At 46.9% G+C, this 22126-nt stretch overlaps 12 protein-coding genes across 12 annotated transcripts; 2 read left to right on the forward strand and 10 right to left on the reverse strand.

The window, feature by feature from the left end:
- Positions 1-526: 526 nt before the first annotated feature.
- On the reverse strand, positions 527-2758 carry FOIG_09633 (uncharacterized protein). Its single transcript, XM_031209913.1, has one exon. The coding sequence runs from the start codon at positions 2606-2608 to the stop codon at positions 965-967; it is 1644 nt and encodes a 547-aa protein (XP_031060164.1). The 5' UTR covers positions 2609-2758; the 3' UTR covers positions 527-964.
- Positions 2759-3043: 285 nt separating this feature from the next.
- Positions 3044-4143, reverse strand: FOIG_09634 (uncharacterized protein). The gene has a single exon (XM_031209914.1). The coding sequence runs from the start codon at positions 4110-4112 to the stop codon at positions 3099-3101; it is 1014 nt and encodes a 337-aa protein (XP_031060165.1). The 5' UTR covers positions 4113-4143; the 3' UTR covers positions 3044-3098.
- Positions 4144-4779: 636 nt separating this feature from the next.
- FOIG_09635 (uncharacterized protein) lies at positions 4780-5694 on the reverse strand (the record flags this gene model as incomplete). The annotated part of the gene is made up of 1 exon (XM_031209915.1): positions 4780-5694. One exon carries the CDS (start codon positions 5692-5694, stop codon positions 4780-4782), a length of 915 nt encoding a protein of 304 aa, XP_031060166.1.
- Positions 5695-6537: 843 nt separating this feature from the next.
- Positions 6538-6843, reverse strand: FOIG_09636 (uncharacterized protein; the record flags this gene model as incomplete). The annotated part of the gene is made up of 1 exon (XM_031209916.1): positions 6538-6843. One exon carries the CDS (start codon positions 6841-6843, stop codon positions 6538-6540), a length of 306 nt encoding a protein of 101 aa, XP_031060167.1.
- A 1705-nt stretch (positions 6844-8548) lies between these two features.
- FOIG_09637 (uncharacterized protein) lies at positions 8549-9520 on the forward strand (the record flags this gene model as incomplete). The annotated part of the gene is made up of 4 exons (XM_031209917.1): positions 8549-8951; positions 9003-9210; positions 9264-9358; positions 9405-9520. The coding sequence occupies 4 exons, from the start codon at positions 8549-8551 to the stop codon at positions 9518-9520; spliced, it is 822 nt and encodes a 273-aa protein (XP_031060168.1).
- Positions 9521-10179: 659 nt separating this feature from the next.
- On the reverse strand, positions 10180-11646 carry FOIG_09638 (uncharacterized protein; the record flags this gene model as incomplete). Its single annotated transcript, XM_031209918.1, has 3 exons — positions 11190-11646; positions 10703-11137; positions 10180-10646 (listed from the first exon to the last, which is right to left on the reverse strand). The coding sequence occupies exons 1-3, from the start codon at positions 11590-11592 to the stop codon at positions 10180-10182; spliced, it is 1305 nt and encodes a 434-aa protein (XP_031060169.1). The 5' UTR covers positions 11593-11646.
- A 1154-nt stretch (positions 11647-12800) lies between these two features.
- On the reverse strand, positions 12801-13583 carry FOIG_09639 (uncharacterized protein; the record flags this gene model as incomplete). Its single annotated transcript, XM_031209919.1, has 3 exons — positions 12801-13035; positions 13085-13271; positions 13337-13583. The coding sequence occupies 3 exons, from the start codon at positions 13581-13583 to the stop codon at positions 12801-12803; spliced, it is 669 nt and encodes a 222-aa protein (XP_031060170.1).
- A 1446-nt stretch (positions 13584-15029) lies between these two features.
- Positions 15030-15968, reverse strand: FOIG_09640 (uncharacterized protein; the record flags this gene model as incomplete). Its single annotated transcript, XM_031209920.1, has 2 exons — positions 15030-15535; positions 15668-15968. The coding sequence occupies 2 exons, from the start codon at positions 15966-15968 to the stop codon at positions 15030-15032; spliced, it is 807 nt and encodes a 268-aa protein (XP_031060171.1).
- Positions 15969-16351: 383 nt separating this feature from the next.
- Positions 16352-17680, forward strand: FOIG_09641 (uncharacterized protein; the record flags this gene model as incomplete). Its single annotated transcript, XM_031209921.1, has 4 exons — positions 16352-16731; positions 16785-16817; positions 16873-17450; positions 17514-17680. 4 exons carry the CDS (start codon positions 16352-16354, stop codon positions 17678-17680), a joined length of 1158 nt encoding a protein of 385 aa, XP_031060172.1.
- A 1391-nt stretch (positions 17681-19071) lies between these two features.
- Positions 19072-19425, reverse strand: FOIG_09642 (uncharacterized protein; the record flags this gene model as incomplete). The annotated part of the gene is made up of 1 exon (XM_031209922.1): positions 19072-19425. The coding sequence occupies one exon, from the start codon at positions 19423-19425 to the stop codon at positions 19072-19074; it is 354 nt and encodes a 117-aa protein (XP_031060173.1).
- Positions 19426-19907: 482 nt separating this feature from the next.
- FOIG_09643 (uncharacterized protein) lies at positions 19908-20231 on the reverse strand (the record flags this gene model as incomplete). The annotated part of the gene is made up of 1 exon (XM_031209923.1): positions 19908-20231. The coding sequence occupies one exon, from the start codon at positions 20229-20231 to the stop codon at positions 19908-19910; it is 324 nt and encodes a 107-aa protein (XP_031060174.1).
- An 805-nt stretch (positions 20232-21036) lies between these two features.
- FOIG_09644 (uncharacterized protein) lies at positions 21037-22112 on the reverse strand. Its single transcript, XM_031209924.1, has 2 exons — positions 21323-22112; positions 21037-21272 (listed from the first exon to the last, which is right to left on the reverse strand). The coding sequence occupies exons 1-2, from the start codon at positions 21863-21865 to the stop codon at positions 21150-21152; spliced, it is 666 nt and encodes a 221-aa protein (XP_031060175.1). The 5' UTR covers positions 21866-22112; the 3' UTR covers positions 21037-21149.
- Between the last annotated feature and the right edge of the window lie 14 nt (positions 22113-22126).

The following is a 22126-nucleotide window of genomic DNA, read 5'->3' on the forward strand; positions in this document are numbered from 1 at the left end:
CCTGCGCCAAAAGTGATTGCGTGACCGGCCCTTTTTGCAAAGTCTTTACCGTGATGGTGCTGTTGAGTCTGTCAGTTGTGATTTAGGTAAAGACTTCCAGGAAATAGAGAAAACAAACCTCTTCATGTTCGTGTGCTTCTTTGGGTTGAGGCGGCAGCGCTGACTGATCCTTCTTTTCCTGCAATTAATTAATAAGGTGAACGTTGGTAGTAATGGATCTAAAGGAAATGCTTACTCGTTGGCCTTTTGTCTCGGGCATGATGTCTTTCTTGAGTTTCTATCTTGCCAGAAGGGCGTTGATTAACCGCTAGGTCTGGTGCTGGTCAAGAGTAAATGAATCCGAAGAAACTCTGCGAAGTTTTATATACGACTCTAGTTATTATCTTGGGAATCTTTCAGCTGAGAACTGCCAGCAATGACGTGAATATGGTTTTTATGACGAGCACTATGTCATAGGTAAAAGGATTAGGGTTTGCTCAACGGCTAATCGGCAAAATCACATGAATTACAGTGCCAGTGTGCGATAGTGCAAAGTGTATTATTTGGCAATATATACGTCACTTACTGATTTGCTCCACAATTGGGCCATCCATTCAGATTTCGCAGGATGTCAATTTGTCGCCCTTTTTAGATAGATGTCTTACTATTCGTGCAGATCTGCAAAATACTCTCTGCCCTGAGATGACCGCACCAGCCACTCCTAGCACCAGTTCACTGCGCCTGGCACCGATTCCGGAGATCTCTGTAAATATTCATGCCCCTATTATAAAGAATCCAGTAAGGATAGTCGTCCTAGTTACTGCCACGAGTTTCGATCTTCATTCTCCGTAGTCAGGTGATCCTGCAGATCTCACATTTATACCCCGATGGTGTCCTTCTTGAGTAGAGATATCCGGCTTGAGCCGGCCCTTCAACTGCAGCTTTACCATTGCCACGGTTGCGAACAGCCAGGTCAAAAGCAAGATTAATTTCGAGCCTTGACAGGGAGAGTCAGTCTTGACACAGCGTCTTTAGAATGATGAATCGTGTGAACTGCCGGTTTGGTCGTCGCCCCATATGCCTGGTTTTCCCCCGTTCCAAGGTTGCGCAAATAAGCTGGATGTGCACCACCAGCGATGATGACACGGATCTTCATTCTCTTGTGGAAAACATGCGCGCAATCCACCAACGCAAGACTCAGCGGCTCAGGACCTCTTTTAGGATCCAGTCTTTTGTAAACATCACTTATGCGGGTAGACTTTCCCCTGCTATCGACTTCGCTAAGTCGAACTAGAATATCCGCGTGTGGATTATCGGTGGAATGATGCAGTTCGATCAATGGTTTGCCGTAGACTTCTATATCACTCTCGAGTGGTGGGGTATCAAAGACGGCAACATCTGAGCGTTGTGCGAGCTCAGTGTCGTTATAGTTTGTAGGCTGGACATCGTCGAAAGGCCGAGGCATACCAATAGGAGGAGTTGCGTCATTGGGGTTGAATGTGAAACTTGAACTTGATGCCTGCTCAGGCTGTTCTTTGCTGAGGGTCTTGGGTGATAAGAAGAAGTCTCGCGTGGACGAAGCGAGCGGTGGCCAGCTGTTCTGATCTCGCCATTCATTCGAGCCTGTAACGAAAACTCGACATGGCGATGCTCTAGGAGCGGTGCCGCGACCGGCGAGATAGTAATCAAAGAACTGTAAACCTTCAATCAACGTTGGACCTCGTTGTGAGCCAAGATGTGACCATGGACCGATGGTCAGAAAGGCGGGTGCTCCTTGTTCCACTAAACCGCTGTGCTGGCTCAAAATCATCGGCAGAACGCTATCGTTCCACCCTGTAGACTGCAAGATCGGAATCTTGGCCTTTTGCAGTGCGACACTCTGATCAGCCCTCGACCAAAACGAAGTGGACGTATTACTTTGACTGATTAATTCTTCCAGCCACGGGGGCTCCTTATTCTGCAAATGGTCCTTTATACCATCTATGAGAGGCAGAGAATCGTACACAGGCTGCAGTGTTTGAGGTAGCTTCCTGATATATGGCAAGCCAGGAGTGATACCCCGCTTCGGAGCAGTCATCAAGGCTGCCCAGGCGATCATATGTGTTTCCATCGCTCCAGTGCCCCAAGTAAAGGCACCAAAGTCGACTGGGCCAGTACTGATGATAGCAGCCTTCATATCCGGCGGTGGATCGGTCAGAATAGCCCACTGGGTATGTCCAAGGTACGATCCCCCGTAAGTAGCAAAAGATCCCGTATACCAAGGCTGTTCACGCATCCAAGCAACAGTCGCAAGACCATCTTCTGCTTCATGAACTGCAGGTACGACGTCCTGACCGTCAGAAGGATCTGTGCCTCTACAAGCGGCGAGTAAGATCTGGTAACCTCGCGAAGCGAACATACGTGCGTTTCCAAGAGCCATGAGCGGTGCGATACCATAGGACGTACGGATGAGAATCGTGCCGCGAGGGGAAGTGGTTGGTTGATATAGATTTGCAGCGAGTTTTACATCTCCGATTGGGATTTGGATGAATTCAGTTGTGTAGCTGCTTGTTTCTCTAGGTAAGCCGGACCACCAGCCGAAGACGCGGTCGACGAAGAAGGTGATCCAACCGCGTTCAACAGGCGGCATGGTGTGATTGTGTGGTAGTTTGAGTGAAAGCTCATGGGGCTCACCCCACCTTTGTTAAGATGCAGATGGCGCTTTTTTGTATCATTAGTCGAAGATGTCGGAGTTTACGGATTTATATCAAGGCAACAGTTTTTAAGGACGGGATTGTCAAAGGTGCATTGAAGTTAGTGCTGACGGACTACTGCTTGACCAATTGTTGAAGTCTCAAACCCCGCATTCGCGAAACATAATCTTCCGACTCCGAGCATTGCTTTGACAAAAATATTCATCTCATCCCAAGAATGACTTTTTGGAATGAGTGAAAGCAATGGGACAAAAAGCGAGTAGGACTACGTCTCAGTGGGTCGGCCTTTCTAATCTCTCCGTCTCCGATCTTGTAGATAACTGTTAGTAATCTAAAGCAATAACGAGTCCGACACGTCTAGTACTGAATTCCTTCCAATTGTAGTAAAGAGACTGTGATCTCGACCAGTGGATCGTAATCTGTGACTCACAGACTACCCTGGAGCAAGAACTCATTTATCTTCTTCAACGCCTGCAAATCGCCCTCTACAGTACCCGATAGCTCCTTAGGCACCCAGCCATTCGTATACCCTCCACCAAAGTCAATCAGCCATGCGTCGTTCTTTTGGTCGACAAGGACATTATCGGGTTTCGCATCGCCCCAGACAATACCAGCAGCATGCAGTTGCCGGACCGTGTCGTGGACCTGCTGAGCCCATGTTTGTCTGAGCTCCCTCGATGTATCCGGTTTTGCTGCACAGAGCAAGGTTCTGTGGCCGCAGTCGATATAGTTCAAGAGCAAGCCAAAAGCTTGGCCAGTCTGATCTCGAACCAGGCCAATGAGTCGTGAGGTTAGAAGCGACTCGTCTAGGTGGGCATCGCGTATGCTCTTGTATTTATCAAGCTCGTTCACAAATGATTTCTGGTCTCCACACCTCATGGGCTTGAAAAAGGCGCTCTTTCCGTTCTTTAAAATAACTCTGGATGGTGTATATGATGGTGGTCCGTGAGTTTTCCTCTTCTCGGGCAGTTGAACGTCCTTCGGATGATAATGAGGCCAAGTCGCGCATTTCTCTTCTGGTAGTGGGATGCCGAATATGGGGGTTATGTCGCTGCTATCGTTAGACGGAATAACAACTAGCTGTTCTCCATCCCCTCGGATGTCATATCTGTACGTCTCAGGGAACAGAAAGTGTTGTAGTGTCAAGGTTGAAGTTATCTCTGGCAGCTGTCTGAATTTAGGTAAAAGTGGTTCGATAATCCAGTCGTAAAGGTCTTCAAGAGTGTACCCATCGAGCTCGTAGTTATCGGCAACTTCTAAAAAGAACAAATATTTGCTTTTCAGGGCCGGAGACTGGGAGAAGCTGTCTACGGAGGCGGAAATAATGAACTGGCGGTAGTTGCACATTACCACCAACTCCGAGTCAGTATCTTGGCTACTGAAGCTGAATTCAATCACGCTCCAATGAGGCGGTGCTGGCTCCTCTGAAGCCATATCCATCTTGTTGGGCTATAGAGGGGTAGAGAGGTAAGGAGATTGGTTGAGGACATGTTGACATTCTCATCCTAAAGCTGGGCGGTTTTCAGCCAATCAGTCCAATGGATCACATGACAAGATCCAGCCGCCTATCCCCCTTCTCAATTCAGACAAAAAGCTTCAATTGGTCAATTCCTGGTCGATGTCTCTGATGTAAATGTTTAATCAGCCAGCAGATACTAACGAGTAGTGCCAACAATGGTCGTGTCTGACAGCAAATAAGCCGTGATTCAAAGTGCGGCGCTCATGCTGTACACCTGACATCTGTGAGATAGATGTGGCATGATTAATTTAATGGTATATAGACTACCCTGTAGATCGCTGGAACTTTTCAAGAGTCCATTTCTTCAAGGAATCGCGTACGTGTCCTATACCCATTCCTTTAACAGTACCAACGCGGAACTTCTTACATGAATATCTATTCTTACATGCTACAAATACATTGTCTGATATTGGGCCTACTCCCACGGAAGGCCGGCTCTATGCCCCCCAAGTCCACAAGTATTTCTGTTCAAGAGAAATCCCTCACACCTTCAATATCAAGTAGAGCAATTTATCCTCATAATCCTTCTCATTTCGTCAACAATGCCCACCATCCAATCCTCTGATATACCACGTTGTTCTGTCACACTTACTTTCCTTTCACCACTTTCTCCTCATCCTTCTGGATCGCGTGAATAGCATCAAAAAAAGCCCGGACGAAAACCTCATAGTCATACTTTGTAAACGGTCTCGTTGCTTCTTCATCCTTATCCTTGGTCATCTCTTCCGCCTTGCTGTCAATGTGCTTCTCCGTAGCCAACCTAACAATCTTTTGCGGCTTCCCCTCTTTCTTCTGTGCCTGTTCAAACCTTTTCGCGATGCACTTCTTGATCAGCTCGGCGGTACGTCTCTCGCTTACTTGGTCTTCGGCATCACGAATGGTTGTCAACCACTTCGCCTGCATGTACTCATTGAGTATCCTGTTGTTCAGCGCCTCTGCTCTTGCTTGTACTAATTCGAGTCGGATAGTCTTGATTTCAGCTGCATCGCTGTTCCCACCCTGTGGAGTCGAAGACTGCAGGGATGGATAAGAGAGGTCAGGATGTGTATTGGCTCTGAGAGGCAACACCTTACCTTGGCGATCCATGAAAGGAGAATCATCAACTCCATAGAATCTCCAGGCCAGAATAACAGTCCCGGCATTCTCGATCAAATTAAACGAATCCTTGTACAAGGAAAAAATCGACAAAGCGTCTGATCTTGGCTGACTGTCTCCAGGATTGCTCCTCAGCAACTTGTAGTACTCCACTTCCGAAGTGACCACCATCGCCACCATACCAGCTTCAATACTCTCAATCGGGCCCACTATACAAAGGCAGGGGGTGATGTCGGTGAGAGCCATGAGGCGCACCTTGATACTGTTCCTGTAGGCGTCGAAGATGCATTTGACAAGTGTGTCAGTGGAAAGAGGTGGCAGCGGACGTGGGAGAGCAAATATACCGTCATAATCCTGGATGATGAGATTGTCGTCTCTGTAGACGTCGAGGCTTCTGGGAAACTCCATCACAGCGGCTGCTAAGTGCAATTGGGAAAAGGGTGAGGCGACTGTCTTATCTTAGAGGACTTACTGAAAGGTTCTGTTGAAATTGTGCATGAGGAGTATATCCAAGCTTTGCGCTGCTTCTTTAATACTTGTAGATGCTGATATTTTCTTGCCTGGTGTACGAACGTACTCCCTGTTCTGTCGTAGAATTATAATCATTGCCGGTTTTCTCACATGTTTGTTCGCGCTGCAGCAGGGCCTCTCAGCGAGTCAAGAACACGTACCTGAACACAGCATCATTATATCCGCTCAATGACATTCTACTCGGGTGTTCGATCATGAACGAGTTCAAACCGTCACCAAGGACCAATGTCATGCCAGTCAGACGAACAATTATCCTTCACAGAATTGATCAATGTTGATCATTAGTCGAGACCTCAATATTCTGCTTACAGATAATCGATGTTGCTACCTGTACTACGGGCGAGGTCACGCTGTGATGTTGTTAAGACCATCTTAGCGAGCCAGCCAGAAGCTGCATCAGGGCGACTGGATCAAGATCTAACCCGAATCCAATTAATCCTCGGACAGCCCATTAAGTTCACCAGCCATGAACTCTATCCAAGACCTACTTACTTCATTGACTGTAATTGAACCAAGCACTGTTGCGAAACTGGTTAGTTATAAGTTATTTCGAGATTTAGTTGAGCTTACTCAAATAGGGGAATGAGTTGTGCATATGCTCCTTGACCATCTCGTCAAAGTTCGTTTCATCTCAAAGCCTGATTTGGCTCATCCCGGGACTTGATCCTCTTTTTTCTTCTTGAAACGTTATATCTCACCGTTTATGTCAGGCCTTAACGTTTACATCTCGACATCCGATTCGTCAAACGGGGGCTGAGCATCGGGGAGCTCTGTGGCATTTACACGGAAGCTGCGAAGCACAGCAGCAAGAGATCCCTTCTTGGTAACCCACTCGTAAAGATAGGTGAGAACGTGCTTGGGCAAGGCAAGGCTGTGAGTCCAGCAGGGTTCAAGCGCATTGGCCAGGGCAATGTCTTCACTAGTGATTTGGTCTGCGTAAAGCTCTGGGACTTGTGTGTGCAGCACATAGAGGAGCTGTAGCTGTCGAGCTCGAAGGCGAGTGTTCTTTTCTGAGTTGTAAGTCATGATTGCCAGATAATTCGCAAAGGATGTTGTCGGTGTTGTTGTAGTGGAAGTGACTGAGTTGGGACTCTCAAGAATTTATTCGATTTGAACTTTATATACTATCAATTGGAATCTACCAGTCTTTGTCTTTCCGTGAATATATTGCCTTTGTGTAAAATACGTGAATTGAGCTCACAGGCCTGACAAAAATGGTACTTTGATCTTATCACTTCACTTTCGTTGATTGAATGACTATCTTTGTCCAGTAGTAAAGTGTTTTTGCTTCACCAGAAGCTTCAGAAGGCACTCCTGATCGTCTGCCGCGAAGAACAGCTGTTGACTTAAGTGACGTAAATAGCTTCTTGCTCTTCCATTCTGCGCAGTCTAAGTTGCATGCAGCCACATTCGACTAGCTAGGGTCCTTATTAACTGCACACTTGGCGGTTCTTTTATGGCAAGGTCTGTGCAGACATCCCACCAAATTCTCTGACCATACTGGTTGGCCGGTCTTGAGGGTCCTGCAGCCAATCTCATTCATAACGTAAAATTCAGGGACCGCTTGCTATTGTGGTTGGTTTTGTTGGGCTAAGCGAGACTAGTCAAGACCGCCATAATATGTTGACTGCTGTTTGCCGGGCCGCGTTTCTGATCTGTCAATCTTGGCGCTCTGTTGTTGTCGCACTGTACATTGAACTGGGCTACTGTCTTGATGTGTGTGGAGGTAAATGTGATTGGCTGGTAATCGGATCCCGGGGACATACAGTACGTAGTGCACTTCAACGCCAGGAACACATGGACTGATGCATTGGTGCCTGATAAACAGTTACAGACTGTTTCTTATGGTGCTGGCTGTAGGAACTTTGCTTGTATGGAGTGAAATAGACCGTGCTTCCCTATTTAGTCCCATTAGTTGTGATAACAGCAAGTTCAAAAATTACCACTCCCCAGGATTAGTCTCAGGTAAAATAATACATCAACTCGTATATGAATCCTCTCAATTTTCTGATATCGTAGCTGCCGTCATGCAAGATCTTAGAAGCAAGATAACGAACATCGCTTCCTTCACACAAATCGGTGCTTTGACCTTGACCTTGCCAAGATCCCTGCAACAGCCGTCTGCTGCAAGCCACATAATGTCACTTCTTCTTCACCCCCTGGTATGGTCTATCAATGACTTCAATCGTGGCGTGGTGTGGCCGCGCAAGCTCTCGTTCACAATTATCAGTTCCAAGACCAACTAATTCACCGGCCTATGCCCAGGCCGTCTTCTTTGTCGACGCGCATGCTTCAGCTGTTGCAGGAACCAATGGGCAAGCCACCATCTAGTTCCTTCAGCAGAAGCCGTCGCTTGGCTTGAAGCTTGCAGAATGCTTACGATAACTGGTAGCAGAAAGCCACATATTGCTTCTGCGCGTGCCCCAAGCTTTAGACATGTTCCATGCAGGGAAGCCAAATGAACCAGGGGACGGCATCTGACGTAACGGTTCTCTGTGGCCCATGAATATGAGCTAGTCATTCCCTCTCTTAAGGTTCTTCCCTCCCTTCCAGAAGCTTGCCCTTCGTAGAAACCGTTGCGCCTTAACATTGCCCTACCCATTGGCTTCCGCTTTCCTGTCTTCCCTTGCCCATCGCGGAGCCTTTACACACATTTACTTCTATTCAAGACCCAACTCCTTATCATATACACCTTTCCTCACACAACGCCTCCCACTTACAAGTTACTACAATGGCGATCCTTCCCTTTACCCCAGGCATAAACGTCGCCGTTCTTGTGGATGGTGAGCCGGCCAAGGAGTACCAACCCTGGGAGTTCCCTGAACCCTTTGACGCAACCATGAATCAAGGCATCCCCCACACCAAATGCTACGTCAAGTCTCAAGCTGGAAGTCCTTATGCCATTCGCTTCAGGATCTCTTCTGTCTTCACATTCCCCAATGACACTGATGCTGTCACCATCTCCGTCTATGTCGATGGCAAGCCTTTCGATAACAAGTGTATCCGAAAAAGCACGCTCGCTGGTGCATCAAATCTTGGCATAGAGTACGTTGGCGAGATTTCGTATTGTCAGCGCGACTTTTCGGATGGCTCGTCCAAGTCATATAGGCCAGTCTTTGGGGACATCAGACCTGGTAAGTCCACCGCGACCTTCATTAGTTATCAGATAACTAACATTAACACAGTGGATGAGGCTGATAGCGAGTCTGTCAACACTGATCTGGAGCGCATCAAGGCCTTGGGGACTATCCAAGTCGCTATTGAGGTTGGGAAGCAAATCGCCCCTGTTCCGATGGGCAATGATGACTTCTCTGACGATAAGAGAAACGAGTCTCTCGCCATCGACAACAAGGCGCTTCTACTCAATGGGCATGGCCAAATCCATGGGACCACGTATGCTTGTGCTTGTAAGAAAAGAATGACACAAGTTAGCTAACGTGTTGCAGATACACCAAGACAGATGAAACTCGTCAAATGACATACACCACTGTTGATGACGAGCAGCACCTCGGAAACCTCTTCTTCTTTTATCTATCTTGTCGTATGTTACCCGTACTCTTGGTGGAGTAACCTTGCTGATTTTGCAGATTCTCCTGGGGCTCAGTTCTTCTTCCAATCTAGATTCATCGACAGGTTTGCAGATGATATGATCCATATCCTCTCACTCCCAAAGGTGAAACACATGTTGAATGAAGAGGTTTAAGACACATATATTGGCAACCAGTAGAGAATGGTCAATGGGCCGATAGTATGGTAAGGGAAGATGAAGGTGAAATGAGTTGTTGGATGTAAGTGAGTGATGGATCTCCTTGGCTAAGCCGGTTACTGATTTCTCTATTTTATTTCCTATTTTCTTTTGTCCTATCTGGGAAACAGCCTTGGTACTTGATAGAATAGATCTCATGACGTTCAATAGAGGTTGGCCTTTTAACTACCAGTATAGTCCGGTGATACAAATAACAGCCGGAGTTAGTAATACCCCAAGGGACAGACTTTCGATCACACTTACCCTCGGCCGAGTCAGCCGTTGCTTGATGTTGGAAGTTGCATGATTGGTCTAGAGTCCGAGGTGTGAGATGGGACAGCAGTGTTATGACAAAGGGATCTTGCTCCAGGCCTGATGTAATATGACGCTTGTGGGGAAATGAGGGCTAGATGGTCTTCTTTTGGTCCTGCGGTCGATCAAGATTTCCATAAAGCCATCCTTTGCTCAAAAGACTCGAGACTTCTTTGTTTATTTTTATCAGGGACTCTAGCATTTCAATGTGAAGCAAATGTCTGAATAATCTAAGCACTTAATCTCTCTGTATCTGTATCTCTGTTTCCCTATCCATAACGCCTTCAAATGCCATAAACCTCCCATCACCAAGTATCATCGACAAACCAGCTCGACTCCATAGTCTTAGGTGAGAAAAAAGGCGTCGGGTCAATAGCTTTTGGAACCTTTATCTCTTCCACTTCAACAATTGCCTCCAGCTGCTCATATCTTCCCAAGAGCTCTTTACACATTCTCGTTCTTTCTCCCCACAGGTATCGATCGTGTGTTGACATTGTCATCTCGGCGCCCATCATCATGGGTATCGTGATAGGAGCAGCCAATCCTCCGGTCAACAAAGTCAAGACGGCTGCACCAGCTCCCAAGCGCGTCCGGTTAAGTTCCTTATTCCGACTGGCCTTTTCAACACGGAGGTTAGAGAATCGATCAAAGAGTTTTTTGCATATCTCGATGGAAGAGGTGCCGACGAGGAGGAAGGCGAAGATGATGGCAAAGTCAATATCGCTCCAGTATATGTTGACATCGTTCCATTCTTGCCGAAGGGACTCGAAGCCTGCAATTAGGAGGTTAGTAATATTCTCAAGCACCGTAAGCCAACAAAGCACTTACATTTGTTGACCTTCTCAATGCTGCTGTGCTTTTCCACGTTTCCAATGACTTGTACTTTCGAGATGCTTCGAATCCTATCTTCATCCCATTGCTCTCCTCCACATACTGACTGCCCCGGCTGGTGGTTCCAGTAAAGCCCAGTTGTAAACTTCTCGAGGACAGTCTTGCGGGAGTACCAGATACTCCTGGGAATCAGACAAACAGTCATCTGAACCTGGAATGTGGACGAAGGAAGAATGGCCGGAAGCGATGTTGTCTGCGTATGTTCCCAGGTAATGACTTCGCCAATTTCGACGATGGTATTCGTGCCGAAATCGATGCCGGTGTCGTCGTTGATGAGCGGCGTTGTGACTAGAATCGCTACCCATTCATCTGGCTTCGGCGCAGGCTTCGCTTTCTTCTCCTCAGAAACTGGTGAGTCGACTCCAGATTGACCTAGATGCATATGTTAAGCTCGGGCTCTGCTTTGATGCTCAAGCTGACTCACCGCCACTAATCTGCGCCAAGACCAAATTCATCAGAGCGACAACCACCGCTCTCACCTCCGAAGAGAAATGCCGAAACTTTGTCCTCGCAACTGCCAACTGTCTATTCCCCAAGCTTCTCATTTTCTCAAACGGAGGTGTAATCTGGGGAAAGTCGATGGGAACAAAGTACTTGACCATGGCTGGTGCATTGTCCCATTTATCATTCAGCATGATGACCAGGTCGAAGCCTTTGGCCGTCAGCCATGCTAGAAGAGGAATGACGGCGAGGTTTCTGTAGAACTGTAGCCATTCTGGACATAGAACGAAGACTGTTGCTGCGACGGAGACAACGATGACGAGCTGCTGTTTGACGACGGCGAGGTCGTGGCGCCGTTGGGGGGGCGGCCGGGGCGAGCTGTCCATGCTGTGGTTTGGTCCAGTCTCGCAGACTGCAAAGGATGATTTCGCGATAAGTTGAAAGGACTATGCTGAGAAAGAAAGCAAAAGGGGATTATTTTGAGATTGATGCCCGTTGGGATCTCGGGTATGAAGTTCAAGCCCCCCACTATCACCACATGGCGCACTTGGCCTCCAATCATTATCGTCCCCACATCCACTTTTATGCACTCATACGTGTCTGAGGACAACAAGCGAGAACCGAGAAGAAGCGGTCAGTTCATTACCACTTGCATTCTTGACTATCGCCAGACGCGACAGCACGTTATTAACGCGTTTTGGAATCACTCCAGAGGTCGGGGAGATCAAGTAGACAATTGTCAATTGACGAATGGCGACAGGACTCCTGCCAGGTCTAATTGGCTTGTGATTCAATCACTTTCGCTGCTATCAACTGTGCCTATTTATTTCTTCTGGAGTAGCAGGATTACATCAGATTGACCTGGTGCATTCCGGAGATCCTCAGTTTGGCGAGCTGTAATGTTTTCAACCGGCGCTGGTACCTTAGATCGTACAGCATCAACCGAGGTCAAGCTGGGACAAACAGTTCAGAGGTTCGTGCTTGTTCAATCTAGATCATGAGAAGGCCCAGGATCGGTTTGTTTCAATCCTATATATAGTGACCGACCTTGATATAAGCGCAACACGTTTTCGTCCTGGAATGTTACGATGATTCCTAAGAGGGTCATGATGAAATCGAGATTACCTTTGCCATTATATGCAAATAATCGGATAGTAAAATTCGCATCTAAAACAGTCGTTTACCAGAAACAGCGATCTCGAATGGTGACATTTCCGGTGCTCTATTGTTACTGAAACCAGTCACATCAGATCTAACACCGTCGTCTACAAGCATCATACGCTGGTTAATAGCTGTAGCTGACAGACAGATCTTTGCTTATCTCCATTCTGAACGAGGTCCTCAAACTCTTCCCGCCATTTGATCTTATCTCACAAGTCGAAGCTTCGGAGTTCAAGATTGGTTGTGACGATCGTAGTAAATCCGATGAGAATGTGATTTTAAAGCGTAGTCCTATCCAAGATCATGACGTTGCCAACTATCCAGGTCCGCCAACAATTCCAATTTGGTTGTTACCTCATAATCTCAAAGTAGCAGTGACTCTTCACCCCTCTCTCAGGCAGCCACGGAGAGTTCCACCTAGTTACTGAGGCTATCAATCTTCATCGGTCAGATTGATCTGTTCGTCCTTAACGGCAGGATAAGACAAACGCGTCTCGGCTTCAACTGAACGAGACAATTCAGCGGTAAGACCATCGCAAGCATTAAATAAATGACTTGAACTACTGTTAGAGTGGTAGTGGAAGTAGAAAACACTAATGTTATCCATACCATCGGTGTAAATATCGTCAACTTTGACAGCGTCCTGGTGAGTGGTGACCGTCTTGAACCTTTGGAACATCAGTAATGTAGTCCTAAGTTTATGACGACCAAACATACTTAGTGCCATGCGTCAAGTTCTGGCCTTGAAAGATCATTCCCTTTTGACAAATCTCCAACAGGCCCGCCTCCTCAACGGGTGCATCGCAGAGCGTAGGGCTCGTGTCTTCGAATTTGGTAGCAAAACCTAAAACGTCCTTGATGATGCCCATGTCTCCCATTTTCTCCATATCCGATTCAAACTTCTCTTCCGATGCATTCTCCACGAAGACATGTAAGAACACTCTACAAATAATTCCTCGATAAACATACCTTGCGACAAGTCGGCGAACACCAACGACTCAACCTTGGTGGTGCCATCCGGTATAGTGACTCGACGGCGCGCTATGTAGTCTGACCAGCTTGTCTCATATACGTTCCCCTTGTCGATCATCCCAGTGTCCAACTCGGCTCCATCCACAAAGACCATTCTGACAAGGATACCGTGGCCAAGAGGAAATTCAAGCTCAGGCAAGGCAGTGACTTCCAACGAGTAGGCTTGACCAGTTCTTGGCTCCATTAAGCAGTCAGTCGCTGGAAGAGTTGCGTAGCGAGTTTGTCGGGTGGTAGGGCCATATGGGAAAACATGCTCTGTTGCTTCATCTTCGCCGACGAGAATTCCACCAAGTCCAACTCGACTACCCTGCACCGTCCGCTCAGAGTCGGCACATCAAAAAACCCCACAACCCCTACAAGTCTCCAGAAATCCGGAGACTTCATTACGGGAGATCGAGACGAATTACGGCTTACACTCAGCAGATCACAATAATAATTCTACGCTGCCTACTTATAGGACGGCCAGGTGCAGATGGAAGGACAGCCATGATCTGGAACCATAATCAGTTAGCGAACATGATTCAGATTGAGAAGACACATTTAATTTAAGATTGAAGTTGTAAGTACCTGCCGTAATCTTATGCAAACTCTGAAGGAGGCTATTGTGTTTGAAAAGGTGATGGGAGGCGCCTGCTTTAAAAGAACAAGTGTATATGAAGAAAAAGAGGCAAAGGTGGCAGCAAAGAAATCCACAATGAGACCGCAAAGGATCTAGTCAGCGACAGGTTAAAATGGCTCAAGTACGGTTGTCACTTGATGAACGAATATCACATATCAAATAGCCTGTGGAAGGCGACAAAAAGAATAAACTAATTCCAGCAGTACGGCAAGACACGGCTCTAACTAGATTCGGCTCTCAGCGCGCCACCTAATCTATCCTCTACGTAGAAGCGAGATTTAAGAGGGTAAGATCACTTACAACCCTTCAAAGTGCTAGGATCGTTGTTGGCACGGAGCCCCAACCTCGGCCACGATAGAGCTGAACAAGGAATGGCATACAGATCTTACAGCCGTAGTCATCCTCTATCCCCAGGCCAAGGAGAACTGGGCCTGGTATTGAGTAAAATCACAACTTTCTCAGCCGTTGAGCACCGCCTGGATATGAAATCAAACTTGAGTGTTGGATGCAGGGATGCTACTGACTTTATGGCTGCGCCGGCCCACTTTGATGTGTGACGGGTAAGCCATCTTACTAGTCTGCAGCCTTGTGGAGTAGCTGAACTGAGGGGTAAGGCCTTGCCTGTCTGGGCTTAGATTATCTTGGACCCGATTGAGTTTTGCAGGGGTCAGAATCAAGCTTTTGTGCCTGCAGTTGTCTGTCTTGACAAGCATGTACTCTTTCGCCCCGGTAAGTACATACCAGAACCTTAAACAGATAGCTAAAACGGATGTGATGCTGAACATGACGTTGGTTTTCCTACACGTCGATCACAGCCGACGCCAAGGTACATCTCCATTGCACTACAACAAATGCGCCATGGCGATTTCTGAAAGGCTAGCAGACACCCCTTTCCCGTCCTAGCTTGGAATTCTTTACTTGCTATTTAATGCACTCCCAATGAATACCACTTCAACAGCAGCAAATCTATACAAATGATTAGTATCTTGAATATCAGTAAATATGAGACACTCACGTAGCCGTTGCGGCAAAAATTTCAACCCTCTTTGCGTTTGTGAACAGCTCCAGGATGACCGCAAAAAGAACAGTAAAGACCACAGTGAGGCCAATCCTCTGAGCTGTTGTCTCAAGGCTATTGAGTGCAAATATCGTAAGAACTGGCAGTGCTGACGACACAATAACCGTGAATAGATTGCTTGCTCTCACGAGGCTGGAATCGGAGTATGAGGCCAACCCGGACTCGACGTCAACTACCCTGGCAGCATTGAGTCTCTCGCCACACAACCGGTGGAAGATGAATGTAAGGACCTCTTTTACAAAGTTGGTAAATGGATCAGAGTCCTCAGCCGTCTTGTGTAAGGAAACATACTGAGACGGGTCCTTTGGTTTCCAGGTGTAAAGTTCCGGGGTACCGGATTTCGCGAGGAAGTTAGCACCTCCTTTGGAGTCCGTTAGCCAGTCTTGGAGAGTCTCTAGTTGCGATGTCCTTGGGGTCTGCAGTTGAGATAACTCCGACACTAAATATAGGTTAATACACCTTTGAATATGGATATCCGGTAGGACAAGACCTACGCTGAAGGATCAGGTTATCTATGAAGTAGAAGACAGATATTAGTAAGTTGCTTAGTGCTTCAATTCAATATACTTACTATACTCCGTGAGCTTTGGTTGCAGTTTCGTCAAGAGGTCCCGCTGGCCTTGACCACTATTGTCCTTTTGGCTTTGAACCTGCAAATGATATTGAAGATCCACTATCTCCGCCTGGAGGGCCAAAAGGACAGCAAGGTTAATATCATCGAATCGTCTGAAAATAGCGAAATGTTTATCCTGGCTCATTATATTCGCCAGTCGGTGATACTTCTGTATCGAGCCATTTCCGAAAGTCTTACTCCAGCTTTGCCCTTGCCCGGGATGGAGCTGATCCATGGGCAACTCATTCGGGGATGCCATAGTTGATATTCCGTCGCCAAATAATCTTGAAATTAGTTTGGAGATAATCCAGGTAAAGAAGCAAGAGACATTTGCGGCTGAAAAGCAGGCTGTCGTATTCAACTGCGCCACATGCAGCCCACGGCCAGCTGACCTCACGGCGACCTATTGTCTGACATTCATTGGACAGTCTTCGCACATGTACGCCCCGCATTTTTTATAGATGTTTCAGCTTACTGTAACGTGACTTGTAGTCAAACAGCTATTGGGCGCCATCTGCACTTTTCTGCCTGGTGACTTTCAATCATCCTGGGAGGGAAGGTCAGCAGAATTGTAATATTTAGATCATTCCTGTGCATAGCCCGACTTCGCTCTTTCTCGCCCACTCAGCGGCACCAACAACAATGGATCCCATCTCTGCGGTGGCCATCGCCGCGTCACTCTTTTCGTTCTCAACATCCAGTCTTTTACTAGTTCAGAACTTCGTGAAGAGTGGCGAGACCGTGCGCAGACTGAATCTCGAAGTTGTGATCCTACAGCATATCTTGCAGGAATGCGGCGAAACTTTATCCAATGTTGAGCCATTGCCGCATTCTATCAGGACCTGTGCTGAAATTTGCATTGAGAGACAAAGAGAATTGTTGTATATCCTAGACCGCTTGATTCACCCAAGACGACATGAGTGGTTTCGATATGCAAGAATTACGCTGAAAGAACCGGAATTGATGGTGACCTACAACTCATTTCGAGATTCTGTCCTTCTACTCAGAGATCTCTCATCGACGTATGTGAGAATTCACAATAGCTTACTTATGCTGCATGCTAACCTACATACAGCCTCCGGATGGATCAGCAGTTCTTACATATGAGGTTAGTTTTTCCAGTCTATTACAAGCCGTTCAAGCCACTGAAACCTACTCTCCAGCCTGGCCATGGCGCAAATCATCTCTGAGAATGATGACAATTCTTTTACTGGATATCGCGATGGCAGCTACGCCCCCATAGCTGGGCCCATGACAAAGGCTTTGGAGTTGCCAGATGATACCAGACCAGTCAAGCAGCACGTGGATCGACGAGTCGCCTTCGTGTCAGAGGTTCAAGAGCTCATCGCAAATGACTTTACTCGGAGTCTGGTCCTTGTAGTACCAAACGGCGCCGAGAGCTTTCGGTTCGTGACAGTACGCAACAAGATTGACACAGGCAGCGACGAGAACTTTGTCAATGCGGAACTACTGCAGAGGCACGAGATCGACCCCACGACAATCACAACAATTCCGGAAGAGACGAGAGAGGAGCGCACACTACATATGCTAAACGATTTCAAATTCACCCCGACGCAAGAGATCAGGCTTTCCTGGCATAAGCCTAATGACATGAAGCAGCGGGAGAGCGATTTTGTAATTGTCAAGGACGCTCCCTTCGACGTTCTGATTGGATCGAAACAGTGGCAGAGCGAGGTGAAGAAGTCGGCTTTCTTCTTGATTGGGAGACACAAGTCAAAAGGTACATACCTTCCCGTCACTCTCAACCTCAAAGTTTCTAGATAACTAACTAATAATGTATTAGCTGAAAAGAAGGAGCAAAAGGAAAATGCCGAGAAAGAAGAGGAAGACGCAGAAAGACTTCTCAAAGCTCAGCTTGAACAGACAGAGGAGTTATTAAAAGGCCGGACTCGTGTTAATTCCGATAAGTCGGACGAAGGATCGAAGTCTGGGCGTAAGAAACGGTGCTGAGATAGGAATTGCTTTATTTTTGGCATTAAGTTCTTATTATAGCTAGAAGATAAGCTGGTAAGTAAGACTTTTTTCTAGGAGGAAAAGTAGACAAATTCATTAAACTTGGTAAATATGTCATGACTAGTTATGAGATTCTTAATTATAGATTAGGTCGTAGATAGCTGGTATTAACCAATCTGTCACATTAAATGAACCATTGGTCTTTGAGTCTGGGGCATTTAACTTAAGCTAATCGTCTTTGTTTTGCTGTCGGGCTATTTTTAGGTGATAATGGACCAGGCTAATTTGAGATCTCAACCTATCATCACGCTTGAAACTACATCGTCAGTCAAAATGTCACATTGTAAAGACTCAAAACCCCGCGAAAACGGCAATCAAGCCGAATCCTATCCCGACCCAACTCACCTCGCAAACAAGCCGCAGTACGATAACACGGAAAAAGATGGCTAGTTCACTATTCCGTTGTCGTCTCCATCCTCGCCAGGTGCGACGCCACCATTTCTCGCGAGTCCATCAGTTAATGATTCCAAGCCAACATTGAAGCATACCAAGCTTTGTCACCGCCGGTATCTTCTCTGCTTCATTTGGCTCAGCGCCGTTCTCATCTACATCGCAATCGAGTGGTTCAATATTGTCAGCAGTGCCGACATTATGAAACTGCTAGCTTGGAAACACCGGTATGATTACGTTCTCTCTCTGCACTTCAAGTTCAGTCAGGTGTTCCTGCAGTACTACTTCAAAGTGCTCAAGTTAAAGGCTTCCTCAAGCACTACGCCAGGTAATGGGTACTGGGGCACTTCTGACATGGGGTAGGTTGTCTTTTTCTCCATTGTGCCTTGCGCCGTCATCTGTGGCGTAGGTCGACTCTTTGATCACTTGATCAAGAAGTAGGTAAGTATCGACCAGGGTTGCGAATAGAGGAGGTTGGAAGATTGGGGGTCTTGACGCTTTCTGTACTATCTGTGTTTTGCTGAAAGCGCGGTTCTCTTACTGCTTAAAATACTGCGGTGTTTGGTTATTGCGACGGATATCTGAATATTGGTGCTTTTTATTTTAGCCTGGCTTTTCTTTTTAAGTATTCTTACATATAGAATATTTCATACACGTCAGGAACATAAGACTAAACATATTATCGTAATAGAAACATTCTGCCTACTTCTTTCTATCTGATATTTCTCATCTATTCATCGATACAGTCAACGAGCCCATCACTCGATCACACCCGAAAATGCAGATAACTTGAGAATAGCGCGCAATAGGTGCCAGTTCCCAGTCAGATCATCTTTACCCTCCACGTCTCCGAAATACACTCCAGGTAGTATTTTGCCTATCACGGAAGCTTCCCAGGTCATGTCGCTCACGTCGAACCCTGCAAAGCCGATGTTTATTTACCCCCAAAACCGCTTCCAAAACCCTTTCTCATTCGTAGCCTTGTCTTGACGCCACTTCTCAATGGTGGGCTGTCGCCAGTTCGAAAGCCACTCTTCCATGGCATCGTCATAGGGATGTTGATCCGCCATCAGACTCCTCCATTGGGCGCGGCTGGATCGCAAGCGCAGGGCATCAAGTCGCCATTCGAGAGGGTATCTCTCCTCGCTTTGTACAGAGGCTGAGAGTGGGCAGAATTTGAAGTAGTAGAGATCGTATTCGGTCCAGATGAATTCGCTCGAGTTGTCTGGGTTGTCTTGACGGAACCGCTGGAACTGTCGGCCTAGCAGATAGGGATCTGTGTTGCAATTCATAATGGTGTCGGATAGCAAGTTGGGGAAGTTGGAAGGTTGAGAATTGGCTGGGGACTGATATTTCCCATCTTTATCAGTCCCGCCATCATTCTTGCTCTTATTTCTGTTCATGAAATACGCGAGTAGGATTCTTTGTCTCTAATCAATTGTTCCGTGACAGTGCATTGAAAGCCAGATAAAGAGTTTTTGGGTGCGTGTTCATTGGACATGGATCAGCAAAGGACATCAAGCCAGCTGTTTCGGCCTAAGATTGTGAGAAAGAGACAAGGACCATGACATGTTCGCGGGTTTAATCAGGGACCCTACCATCTCAACGAGCTATCTGCCACTGTCACGGCGCCGCGTTCTCACCCATATACGTAAAACTCGCCTTCAGTTCTACTCACAAGTCGATTTGCCAAGGCATCACACGCACCTGAGAGCCGCGGTGTCCGAAAGGGATCGGAATTCAAGTTGTTCGTTGTATTATCCCGCGCAACTACTCAATTACCTGAGCGCTTCAACAAGCTCTCTCCTTGCAAGCGATCTTGCTCAGTTAATGGGGGAGATTCTGCTTTTCTTAGTTTTCTTGGTTCAGTGTTCTCGTTGTCCTTGAATTCCTCTAGAGCCTGGCGGATATAATAGCCCCGTTCCTTAACTCGGGTATTTCTTTGTAGCCAAGATTTCTCATCTTGTTTGGTCTCTTCCTTAGCATCTTTCTTATCATCATTTTGAGGAAATAGGCTTGCGATGCCTGTCGCAGCGACAGCGTAGAGCGTGCCGAAGATGAGGATGCCGCCCAGGGAATCACCTCTTTTAGGTGGCATGTTGACGGTATTTGGAGGGGGGGGCTCTTGGCTCAGTGATTTCAACGATGGGGAGGCGAAGATTTTTGGACGGTTTGTGATGAAGAACAGAGTCAATGTCTTATCGAGACACGCTTGGACTGTGTGCGTGGTGGTGATGTTGCTCTTGATGTGACGATTGAATGAATGGTGGGGTTGGATGCAATGCAATTCTGAGACTTGCATGAAGAGAAAAGCTGGCCACTGGCTTAAAGGAACGGATTAACTACTCTTCCGTGAAGCCACATGACAATGGTTTAAGAAAGCGCCGTATGTGGAGTAAGCGCTAAAGACAGAGCAAAAATACCAGAGCAGGATACTGCGTGTAGTAGGTCGAACGGATCAGCCTGATTTTGTCAGAAAGCTTTATCCCATCACGGTTTTCTGACCATATCAAAGGCCAAACAAAAGGCGGGGAAGAGGCAAGGGTTGCACCATGCACGTAATTGACTCACCCTAGAGGCAATTGAAAGTCGCATGTTGCAACCTCGACATAGAAAAATCATCATCTTATTTCTTTCAAGCGGTCCAAGCAAACAACTTAGATTCAGAGGCTTGACTTTAGGAAATTACTATAATTTTTATTTATATATGTTTTATATTATCATTAAAGAGCTGGAGTAAAACTCTTGTAAATTGTGTGACATCTTACAAATCAGTCTGATTAATGTTGACCCTTTGTACGACTCCACAGACCGGAGCGATATCTAGGCTGCTTCATGCAATTGAAGGACAACGCCAACAGCAAAGAATAACATGCACTATTGGACTTTGGATCAAGCTCGTTGTCATCATGAAAAGGTCACAGAAACTCCAACTTTGACTCTCAAACTACTATGTACATCGCCATTCTCGATAGTAGCTACACAAAATGAACATTTCCCTTCTAAATCGACTCCCTTACCCATTCAACTTCTTGACAACAAAAGTCGTTCCAAGGTTCTGAGTCGCCGCATCATTCGGATATTGAAGATGTTGAGCATTGATACCAAACCCATGCGTCGTATCACAGACTCCATCGCCCTATTCACATTAGTCAACACCCCCCAAAACCCAGCTTCATAAGAACTTACAAAGATACAAACATCAAGCGTGCGAGAGATCCAGTTCTGAGGAATACCAGCACCCCCAAACGCCTCAAGCCCATTGACATTCTTAGTCGTCGTACCACCATTGTTATCAACATTACACGCCAACCCGCTCTTATGCAACGGATCACCAATCAGGAACACCCCCTTGACAGCATCCCCAGCACTCCCCGTCAACTGCGACAGCGCATTCACAGTCGCTGCTGCGCCCTGGGAGTAACCCTCCAAGATGAAGCATTCACTAGGGTTAGACGACAAGACACTCTTCACTTCGCGGATAATGTCCTGTGTTCCTTGTGCGGAGTTTTGGTCATAGCCAGCGGGGTATACGGTGTTGTAGATCTTGCCGCCGGGGACTTGGGACGTGATTTGGGAGTTCATGGTGCGGAACCCAGCGGATGGGCCTTGGATTTCGCCGGTGCCGCGTGTGTTGATGATGGTGTAGGATGTGCACTTTGCGGCTCTTGGGCTTGGAGCGGCGACTGCGCAGCCTGCAAGGGCGAGGAACGTGATGAACTGTGAAAGCATGGCTGAGAGTGGGCTTCAGTATTGCCAGAGGTAGTAATGATGTGATGAATGTTGGGCAGGTTTGAAACTGAAGTCTTTACAGCCCTGATACTTATAGAACACCATCAACATGACCAAAGCTATCATCCACCATCTCAAACAACTCCCTCGCAAGAATCCCCCAAGTTGTATTAGCCTCAATCGCTCCGTTCCTCTACCGCACTTACTCGGCACACTCATCCGACCGCACGTGGCGGATCCTCCTCGGCACATCATCTCGTC

Source organism: Fusarium odoratissimum (genome assembly GCF_000260195.1).
Source record: "Fusarium odoratissimum NRRL 54006 unplaced genomic scaffold supercont1.16, whole genome shotgun sequence".
Lineage (NCBI taxonomy): Eukaryota > Fungi > Ascomycota > Sordariomycetes > Hypocreales > Nectriaceae > Fusarium > Fusarium odoratissimum.